Source organism: Somniosus microcephalus, chromosome 15 (genome assembly GCF_052327205.1).
Source record: "Somniosus microcephalus isolate GS21.2 chromosome 15, FLI_Smic_1.0, whole genome shotgun sequence".
Lineage (NCBI taxonomy): Eukaryota > Metazoa > Chordata > Chondrichthyes > Squaliformes > Somniosidae > Somniosus > Somniosus microcephalus.
The window spans coordinates 126369660-126380188 of NC_141001.1; the positions used below are offsets into that span (position 1 = coordinate 126369660).

The 10529-nt window shown below is 66.7% G+C and overlaps 1 protein-coding gene across 1 annotated transcript in view; it reads left to right on the forward strand.

Moving 5' to 3' along the window:
- LOC147107225 (26S proteasome non-ATPase regulatory subunit 13-like) overlaps window positions 1-10529 on the forward strand; it is a 48917-nt gene that overhangs the window by 23966 nt on the left and 14422 nt on the right. The window contains exons 8-9 of the mRNA XM_086008442.1: window positions 2901-2980; window positions 3078-3203. Of these exons, the coding sequence (XP_085864568.1) occupies window positions 2901-2980; window positions 3078-3203 (206 nt within the window). The remainder of the gene's footprint in view (window positions 1-2900; window positions 2981-3077; window positions 3204-10529) is intronic.

The window sequence follows — 10529 nt, forward strand, 5'->3', positions numbered from 1 at the left end:
TATATTCTGTGCCTCGGCTAATAAAGGCAAGTATCCCGTATGCCTTCTTAACCATATATATTTCTTGAGGCTAAAGGGATCAAGGGATATGGGGAGAAGGCAGGGACAGGGTACTGAATTTGGATGATCAGCCATGATCTCATTGAATGGCGGAGCAGGCTCGAGGGGCCGAATGGCCTACTCCTGCTCCTAGTTTCTATGTTTACCTGTCCTGCTACCTTCAGGGATCTGTGGACATGCACTCCAAGGTCCCTCTGATCCTCTGCACTTCTCAGTGTCCTACCATTTATTGTGTATTCCCTTGCCTTGTTAGCCCTCCCCAAATGCATTACCTCACACTTCTCCAGATTGAATTCCATTTGTCACTGTTCTGCCCACCTGACCAGTCCATTGATGTCTTCCTGCAGTCTGCAGCTTTCGTCTTCATTATCAACCACACGGCCAATTTTTGTATCATCTGCAAACTTCTTAATCATACTTCCTACATTCAAGTCCAAATCATTGATAAATACCACAAAAAGCAAAGGACCCAGTACTGAGCGCAGAACCCCACTGAAACAGCCTTCCAGTCACAAGAACACCCTTCGACCATAACTCTCTGCTTCCTGTCTCTTGAGCCAATTTTGGATCCAACTTGCCACTTTGCCTTGGATCCCATGGGCCTGTGCTGGTGCTAGTTCGTCAACGGGAGATGTCTCAACTAATCCCTTTCCCCATATTCTTTTATATTTCTTTTTAAATAAAACAACAACTTGCACTTATATAGCACCTTTAACGGAGTAAAATGTCCCAAGCCACTTCACAGGAGTGTAATCCGACAAAATTTTACACCGAGCCACATGAGGTATTAGGGCAGGCGACCAAAAGCTTGGTCAAAGAGGTAGGTTTTAAGGAGCGTCTTAAAGGAGGATAGAGAGGCGGAGAGGTTTAGGGAGGGAATTCCAGAGCTCAGGGCCCAGGCAACAGAAGGCATGGCTGCCAATGGTGGAGCGAAGGAAATCGGGGAGCTCGAGGCCATAATTGGAGGAGTGCAGATATCTCTGTGTGGGGGTGGGGTGTGTTGTGGGGCTGGAGGAGATTACAGAGATAGGGAGGTGTGAAACCATGGGAGGATTTGGAAACGAGGATGAGATTTTTAAAATCGAGGTGCTGCTTAATCAGGAGCCAGTATAGGTCAGCGAGCACTGGGGTGAACAGGACTTGGTGCAATTTAGGACACGGGCAGCAGAGTTTTAGGTGACCTCAAGTTTGCGGAGGATAGAACGTGGGAGGCCAGCCAGGAGTGCGTTGGAACAGTCAAGTCTAGAGGTAACAAAGGCATGGATGAGGGTTTCAGCAGCGGATGAGCTGAGTTGGGTAATGTTAGGGTGGTGAAATAGGCGGTCTTAGTGATGGCATATGTGGCCGGAAGCTCATCTCGGGATCAAATGTGACACCAAGGTTGTGAAGTGTGTGGTTCAGCCTCGGACAGTTGCCAGGGAGCAGCGGGATGGAGTCGATGGGCAGGGAACGGAGTTTGTGTCGGGGACCGAAGACAATGCCTTCGTTCTTCCTAATATTTAGTTTGAGGAAATTTCTGCTCATCCAGAACTGGATGTCGGACAAGCAGTGTGTCAATATAGAGACAGTGGAGGGGTCGAGAGAAGTGGTAGTGAGGTAGAGCCGTGTGTCGTCATACATGTGGAAACTGATGCTGTGTTTTTGGATGATGTCACCAAGGGGCAACATGTCGATGAGAAATAGGAGGGGCCAAGGATAGATCCTTGGGGACCCCAGAGGTAACGATGCGGGAGCGGGAAGAGAAGCCGTTGCAGGTGATTCTCTGGTTACGATTAGATAGATAAGAATGGAACCAGGCGAGTGCAGTCCCACCCAGCTGGACAACGGTGGAGAGATGTTGGAGAAGGATGGAGTGGTCAACCGTGTCAAAGGCTGCAGACAGGTCGAGAAAGACGAGGAGGGATAGTTTACCTTTGTCACAGTCACAAAGGATGTCACTTGTGATTTTGTTAACAGCCGCTTCAGTACTGTGGCAGGGGCGGAAACCTGATTGGAGGGAGTCAGCCATGAAGTTCTGGGAACGATTGGCATGGATTTGGGAGGCGACAACACGTTCTCGGACTTGAGAGGAAAAGGAGGTTGGAGATGGGGCGGTAGCTTGCAAGGACGGAGGGGTCAAGGGTTGGTTTTTCGAGGAGAGAGGTGATGACGGCAGATTTGAAGGGGAGGGAGACAGTACCTGAGGAGTGAATCGTTTACAATATCAGCTAACATACTTGCCCAATTCCCTTTTAAATGATGTTACACTCTACCTCAATCCCTACTCTTTTTTATTCGTTCATGGGATCTGGGTGTCGCTGGCAAGGCCCAGCATTTATTGCCCATCCCTAGTTGCCCTCGAGGTGGTGGTGAGCCGCTGCCTTGAACCGCTGCAGTCCGTGTGGTGAAGGAGCTCCCACAGTGCTGTTAGGGAGGGAGTTCCAGGATTTTGACCCAGCGACGAAGAAGGATCGGCGATATATTTCTAAGTCAGGATGGTGTGTGATTTGGAGGGGAACTTGGAGGTGGTGGTGTTCCCATGAGCCTGCTGCCCTTGTCCTTCTAGGTGGAAGAGGTCGCGGGTTTGGGAGGTGCTGCCGAAGAATCCTTGGCGAGTTGCTGCAGTGCATCTTGTAGATGGTACACACTGCAGCCACGGTACGCCGGTGGTGGAGGGAGTGAATGTTTAAGGTGGTGGATGGGGTGCCAATCAAGCGGTGGTAAAACATTTCCTGTTCTAATTAACCTTGCAGGAAAATCTTCCCTCTAACTTTCCTTTTTCCAGTGATAATCCGGAGGCTGCACCTCCTCCTTATTGATGCAGCATTCAGTTAAAGTTTGACTTTGTATTTCTGATTCAGTTGCTGAGCATCAGGAGCGGGCTTTCACTCTCGGGCTGGCTGGGCTTTTAGGTGAAGGTGTCTACAACTTTGGAGAACTTGTGAGTATCTTCGCAGCTAATGAGTGTTTGCTGACTCGTTAACTTGTGAAATTGTAAGTGATGCTGGGATCTTGCTGTGTGTTTTGTCCCTTTTCAGTTGATGCATCCGGTGCTGGAATCTCTGAGGACCACAGACAAACAGTGGCTGATCGACACTCTGTACGCGTTCAACAGCGGCAATGTGCAGAAATTTCAAGCTTTAAAGGCATCTTGGGGACAGCAGGTAAATAGTCAGTGGGGGGAGAGAGAGAGCGGGGGGGGTGGGGGAGAGAGAGAGAGAGTGGGACGTGTGGGGGGGAGAGAGAGAGCGGGGGGGGTGGGGGAGAGAGAGAGCGGGACGTGGTGGTGGGGAGAGAGAGCGGGACGTGGTGGTGGAGAGAGAGAGCGGGACGTGGGGAGAGAGAGCGGGACGTGGGGGAGGAGAGAGCGGGACGTGGGGAGAGAGAGCGGGACGTGGGGAGAGAGAGCGGGACGTGGGGGAGAGAGCGAGAGGCGGGACGTGGGGAGGAGAGAGCGGGACGTGGGGGGAGAGAGGGCGCGGGACGTGGGGGGAGAGGGCGCGGGACGTGGGGGGAGAGGGCGCGGGACGTGGGGGGAGAGAGAGCGCGGGACGTGGGGGGAGAGAGAGCGCGGGACGTGGGGGGAGGGAGCGCGGGACGTGGGGGGAGGGAGAGCGCGGGGACGTGGGGGGAGGAGAGAGAGCTGGACGTGGGGGGAGAGAGAGCGGGACGTGGGGGGAGGGAAGAGCGGGACGTGGGGGGAGGGAGAGCGGGACGTGGGGGGAGGGAGAGCGGGACGTGGGGGAGAGGGAGAGCGGGACGTGGGGGGAGGGAGAGCGGGACGTGGGGGGGAGGGAGAGCGGGACGTGGGGGGAGGGAGAGCGGGACGTGGGGGGAGGGAGAGCGGGACGTGGGGGGAGGGAGAGCGGGACGTGGGGGGAGGGAGAGCGGGACGTGGGGGGAGGGAGAGCGGGACGTGGGGGGAGGGAGAGCGGGACGTGGGGGGAGGGAGAGCGGGACGTGGGGGGGAGGGGACGGGAGAGAGCGGGACGTGGGGGGGGAGAGCGGGACGTGGGGGGAGGGAGCGGGACGTGGGGGGAGGGAGAGCGGGACGTGGGGGGAGGGAGAGCGGGACGTGGGGGAGAGGGAGAGCGGGACGTGGGGGAGGGAGAGCGGGACGTGGGGGGAGAGAGAGCGGGACGTGGGGGGGAGGGAGAGCGGACGTGGGGGGAGGAGAGCGGGACGTGGGGGGAGGGAGAGCGGGACGTGGGGGGAGGGAGAGCGGGACGTGGGGGGAGGGAGAGCGGGACGAGGGGAGCGGGAGGGGGAGGGAGAGCGGGACGTGGGGGAGGGAGAGCGGGACGTGGGGGGAGGAGAGAGCGGGACGTGGGGGGAGGGAGAGAGCGGGACGTGGGGGGAGGGAGAGCGGGACGTGGGGGGAGGGAGAGAGCGGGACGTGGGGGGAGGGAGAGCGGGACGTGGGGAGAGGGAGAGCGGGACGTGGGGGGAGGGGAAGAGCGGGACGTGGGGGGAGGGAGAGCGGGACGTGGGGGGAGGGAGAGAGCGGGACGTGGGGGGAGGGAGAGCGGGACGTGGGGGAGGGAGAGCGGGACGTGGGGGAGGGAGGGGAGAGAGCGGGACGTGGGGGGAGGGAGAGAGCGGGACGTGGGGGGAGGAGAGAGCGGGACGTGGGGGGAGGGAGAGAGCGGGACGTGGGGGGAGGGAGAGAGCGGGACGTGGGGGGAGGGAGAGAGCGGGACGTGGGGGGAGGGAGAGAGCGGGACGTGGGGGGAGGGAGAGAGCGGGACGTGGGGGGAGGGAGAGAGCGGGACGTGGGGGGAGGGAGAGAGCGGGGACGTGGGGGGAGGGAGAGAGCGGGACGTGGGGGGAGGGAGAGAGCGGGACGTGGGGGGAGGGAGAGCGGGACGTGGGGGGAGGAGAGCGGGACGTGGGGGGAGGGAGAGAGCGGGACGTGGGGGGAGGGAGAGAGCGGGACGTGGGGGGAGGGAGAGAGCGGGACGTGGGGGGAGGGCAGAGCGGGACGTGGGGGGAGGGAGAGAGCGGGACGTGGGGGAGGGAGAGAGCGGGACGTGGGGGAGGGAGAGCGGGACGTGGGGGGAAGGGCGAGCGGGGACGGGAGGAGAGAGCGGGACGTGGGGGGAGGGAGAGCGGGACGTGGGGGGAGGAGAGAGCGGGACGTGGGGGGAGGGAGAGCGGGACGTGGGGGGGAGGGAGAGAGCGGGACGTGGGGGGAGGGAGAGAGCGGGACGTGGGGGGAGGGAGAGAGCGGGACGTGGGGGGAGGGCAGAGCGGGACGTGGGGGGAGGGAGAGAGCGGGACGTGGGGTGGGAGGAGGGACGGGAGAGAGCGGGACGTGGGGGGAGGGAGAGCGGACGTGGGGGGAGGGAGAGCGGGACGTGGGGGGAGGGAGAGAGCGGGACGTGGGGGAGGGAGAGCGGGACGTGGGGGGAGGGAGAGAGCGGGACGTGGGGGGAGGGAGAGCGGGACGTGGGGGGAGGGAGAGAGCGGGACGTGGGGGGAGGGAGAGCGGGACGTGGGGGGAGGGAGAGCGGGACGTGGGGGGAGGGAGAGCGGGACGTGGGGGGAGGAGAGAGCGGGACGTGGGGGGAGGAGAGAGCGGGACGTGGGGGGAGGAGAGAGCGGGACGTGGGGGGAGGGAGAGAGCGGGACGTGGGGGGAGGGAGGCGGAGAAGAGAGCGGGACGTGGGGGGAGGGAGAGCGGGACGTGGGGGAGGGAGAGCGGGACGTGGGGGGAGGGAGAGCGGGACGTGGTGGGGGGAGGGAGAGAGCGGGACGTGGGGGAGGGAGAGAGCGGGACGTGGGGGGAGGGAGAGAGCGGGACGTGGGGGGAGGGAGAGAGCGGGACGTGGGGGGAGAGAGAGCGGGACGTGGGGGGAGGGAGAGAGCGGGACGTGGGGGGAGGGAGAGAGCGGGACGTGGGGGGAGGAGAGAGCGGGGACGTGGGGGAGGAGGAGAGAGCGGGACGTGGGGGGGAGGGAGAGAGCGGGACGTGGGGGGAGGGAGAGCGGGACGTGGGGGAGAGAGAGCGGGACGTGGGGGGAGAGAGAGCGGGACGTGGGGGAGAGAGCGGACGTGGGGGGAGGGAGAGAGCGGGACGTGGGGGGAGGGAGAGAGCGGGACGTGGGGGAGGAGAGCGGGACTGGGGGGAGGAGAGCGGGACGTGGGGGGAGGAGAGAGCGGGACGTGGGGGAGGAGAGAGCGGGACGTGGGGGGAGGGAGAGAGCGGGACGTGGGGGGAGGGAGAGAGCGGGACGTGGGGAGAGAGCGGGACGTGGGAGGAGAGCGGGACGTGGGGGGAGGCGAGAGCGGGACGTGGGGGGAGGGAGAGAGCGGGACGTGGTGGGGGGAGGAGAGAGCGGGACGTGGGGGGAGGAGAGAGCGGGACGTGGGGGGAGGAGAGAGCGGGACGTGGGGGGAGGGAGAGAGCGGGACGTGGGGGGAGGGAGAGAGCGGGACGTGGGGAGGGAGGCGGGACGTGGGAGGAGAGCGGGACGTGGGGGGAGGGAGAGAGCGGGACGTGGGGGGAGGGAGAGAGAGCGGGACGGTGGGGGGGAGGGAGAGAGCGGGACGTGGGGGGAGGGAGAGAGCGGGACGTGGGGGGAGGGAGAGAGCGGGACGTGGGGGGAGGAGAGAGCGGGACGTGGGGGGAGGGAGAGAGCGGGACGTGGGTGGGGGGAGGGAGAGAGCGGGACGTGGGGGGAGGGAGAGAGCGGGACGTGGGGGGAGGAGAGAGCGGGACGTGGGGGGAGGGAGAGAGCGGGACGTGGGGGGAGGAGAGAGCGGGACGTGGGGGGAGGAGAGAGCGGGACGTGGGGGGAGGGAGAGAGCGGGACGTGGGGGGAGGGAGAGAGCGGGACGTGGGGGGAGGGGAGAGAGCGGGACGTGGGGGGAGGGAGGGGAGAGAGCGGGACGTGGGGGGAGGGAGAGCGGGACGTGGGGGAGGGAGAGCGGGACGTGGGGGGAGGAGAGAGCGGGACGTGGGGGGAGGGAGAGAGCGGGACGTGGGGGGAGGGAGAGAGCGGGACGTGGGGGGAGGGAGAGCGGGACGTGGGGGGAGGGAGAGAGCGGGACGTGGGGGGGAGGGAGAGCGGGACGTGGGGGGAGGGAGAGCGGGACGTGGGGGGAGGGAGAGCGGGACGTGGGGGAGGAGAGCGGGACGTGGGTGATGGGGGGAGGGAGAGGCGGGACGTGGGGGGGAGGGAGAGAGCGGGACGTGGGGGGAGGGAGAGCGGGACGTGGGGGGAGGAGAGAGCGGGACGTGGGGGAGGAGAGAGCGGGACGTGGGGGAGAGAGAGCGGGACGTGGGGGGAGGAGAGAGCGGGACGTGGGGGGAGGGAGAGAGCGGGACGTGGGGGGAGGGAGAGAGCGGGACGTGGGGGGAGGAGAGAGCGGGACGTGGGGGGAGGGAGAGAGCGGGACGTGGGGGGAGGGAGAGCGGGACGTGGGGGGAGGGAGAGCGGGACGTGGGGGAGGGAGACCGGGACGGGGGGGAGAGAGCGGGACGTGGGGGGAGGGAGAGCGGGACGTGGGGGGAGGGAGAGCGGGACGTGGGGGGAGGAGAGAGCGGGACGTGGGGGGAGGAGAGAGCGGGACGTGGGGGGAGGGAGAGAGCGGGACGTGGGGGGAGGGAGGAGAGAGCGGGACGTGGGGGGAGGGAGAGAGCGGGACGTGGGGGGAGGGAGAGAGCGGGACGTGGGGGGAGGGAGAGAGCGGGACGTGGGGGAGAGGGAGAGCGGGACGTGGGGGGAGGGAGAGCGGGACGTGGGGGGAGGGAGAGCGGGACGTGGGGGGAGGGAGAGAGCGGGACGTGGGGGGAGGAGAGAGCGGGACGTGGGGGGAGGAGAGAGAGAGCGGGACGTGGGGGGAGGAGAGAGCGGGACGTGGGGGGAGAGAGAGCGGGACGTGGGGGGAGGAGAGAGCGGGACGTGGGGGGAGAGAGAGCGGGACGTGGGGAGAGAGAGAGCGGGACGTGGGGGAGAGAGAGCGGGACGTGGGGGAGGAGAGAGCGGGACGTGGGGGGAGGGAGAGAGCGGGACGTGGGGGGAGGGAGAGAGCGGGACGTGGGGGGAGGGAGAGCGCGGACGTGGGGGGAGGGAGAGAGCGGGACGTGGGGGGAGGGAGAGAGCGGGACGTGGGGGGGAGGGAGAGCGGGACGTGGGGGGAGGAGAGAGCGGGACGTGGGGGGAGGGAGAGCGGGACGTGGGGGGAGGAGAGAGCGGGACGTGGGGGGAGGGAGAGAGCGGGACGTGGGGGGAGGGAGAGAGAGCGGGACGTGGGGGGAGGGAGAGCGGGACGTGGGGGGAGGAGAGAGCGGGACGTGGGGGGAGGGAGAGAGCGGGACGTGGGGGGAGGAGAGAGCGGGACGTGGGGGGAGGGAGAGAGCGGGACGTGGGGGGGAGGAGAGAGAGCGGGACGTGGGGAGAGAGAGCGGGACGTGGGGGAGGAGAGAGCGGGACGTGGGGGGAGGAGAGAGCGGGACGTGGGGGGAGGAGAGAGCGGGACGTGGGGGGAGAGAGAGCGGGACGTGGGGGGGAGTGAGAGAGCGGGACGTGGGGGAGAGCGACTGGAGAGAGCGGGACGTGGGGGAGAGAGAGAGAGCGGGACGTGGGGGGAGGAGAGAGCGGGACGTGGGGGGAGGGAAGAGAGCGGGACGTGGGGGGAGGGAAGAGAGCGGGACGTGGGGGGAGGGAGGAGAGCGGGACGTGGGGGGGAGGAGAGAGAGCGGGACGTGGGGGGAGGGAGAGAGAGCGGGACGTGGGGAGGAGAGAGCGGGACGTGGGGGAGGGACGGAGAGAGAGCGGGACGTGGGGGAGAGAGAGCGGGACGTGGGGGAGGAGAGAGCGGGACGTGGGGGGAGGGAGAGGCGGACGTGGGGGACGGGAGGAGAGGGCGGGACGTGGGGAGAGAGGGACGAGAGAGCGGGACGTGGGGGAGAGAGCGGACGAGGGGAGAGCGGGACGTGGGGGGAGGAGAGAGCGGGACGTGGAGGGGGACGTGAGAGAGCGGACGTGGGGGAGGAGAGAGCGGGACGTGGGGGGAGGGAGAGAGCGGGACGTGGGGGGACGGGGAGAGAGCGGGACGTGGGGAGGAGAGCGGGACGTGGGAGGGAGAGCGGACGTGGGGGAGGGAGAGCGGGACGTGGGGAGAGGGAGGGACTGGAGAGAGAGCGGGACGTGGGGAGGGAGAGAGCGGGACGTGGGGGAGGAGAGAGCGGGACGTGGGGGGAGGCGGGACGAGAGAGCGGGACGTGGGGAGGAGAGAGCGGGACGTGGGGAGAGAGAGCGGGACGTGGGGGGAGAGAGAGAGCGGGACGTGGGGGGAGGAGAGAGAGCGGGACGTGGGGGGAGGGAGAGAGCGGGACGTGGGGGAGAGAGAGCGGGACGTGGGGGAGGAGAGAGCGGGACGTGGGGGGAGGGAGAGAGCGGGACGTGGGGGGAGGAGAGAGCGGGACGTGGGGGGAGGGAGAGAGCGGGACGTGGGGAGGAGAGAGCGGGACGTGGGGGGAGGAGAGGAGAGCGGGACGTGGGGAGAGAGAGCGGGACGTGGGGAGAGAGAGCGGGACGTGGGGGAGAGGAGAGCGGGACGTGGGGGAGAGAGAGCGGGACGTGGGGGGAGGAGAGAGCGGGACGTGGGGGGAGGAGAGAGCGGGACGTGGGGGAGAGAGAGCGGGACGTGGGGGAGAGAGAGCGGGACGTGGGGGAGGAGAGAGCGGGACGTGGGGTGAGAGGGAGGGAGAGCGGGACGTGGGGGGAGGGAAGAGAGCGGGACGTGGGGAGAGGAGAGCGGGACGTGGGGAGAGAGAGCGGGACGTGGGGCGGAGGAGAGAGAGCGGGACGTGGGGAGGGAGAGAGAGCGGGACGTGGGGGAGGGAGAGAGCGGGACGTGGGGGGAGAGGAGAGAGAGAGCGGGACGTGGGAGCGGGACGTGGGGGAGGAGAGAGCGGGACGTGGGGGGAGAGAGAGCGGGACGTGAGGAGAGCGGACGTGGGGAGAGAGCGGGACGTGGGGAGAGAGAGGCGGGACGTGGGGGAGAGAGAGCGGGACGTGGGGAGAGAGAGCGGGACGTGGGAGAGAGAGCGGGACGTGGGGAGAGAGAGCGGGACGTGGGGAGAGAGCGGGACGTGGGAGAGAGCGGGACGTGGGGGAGAGAGAGCGGGACGTGGGGGAGGAGAGCGGGACGTGGGGAGGGAGAGCGGACGTGGGGGAGAGAGCGGGACGTGGGGGAGGAGAGCGGGACGTGGGGGAGGGAGAGCGGGACGTGGGGGAGGGAGAGAGCGGGACGTGGGGGAGAGAGAGCGGGACGTGGGGGGAGGGAGAGAGCGGGACGTGGGGGGAGAGGGAGAGAGAGCGGGACGTGGGGGAGGGAGAGAGCGGGACGTGGGGGGAGAGAGAGAGCGGGACGTGGGGAGAGGAGAGAGAGCGGGACGTGGAGGGAGCGGAGAGAGCGGGACGTGGGGAGAGAGAGCGGGACGGGAGAGAGAGCGGGACGTGGGAGAGAGAGCGGGACGT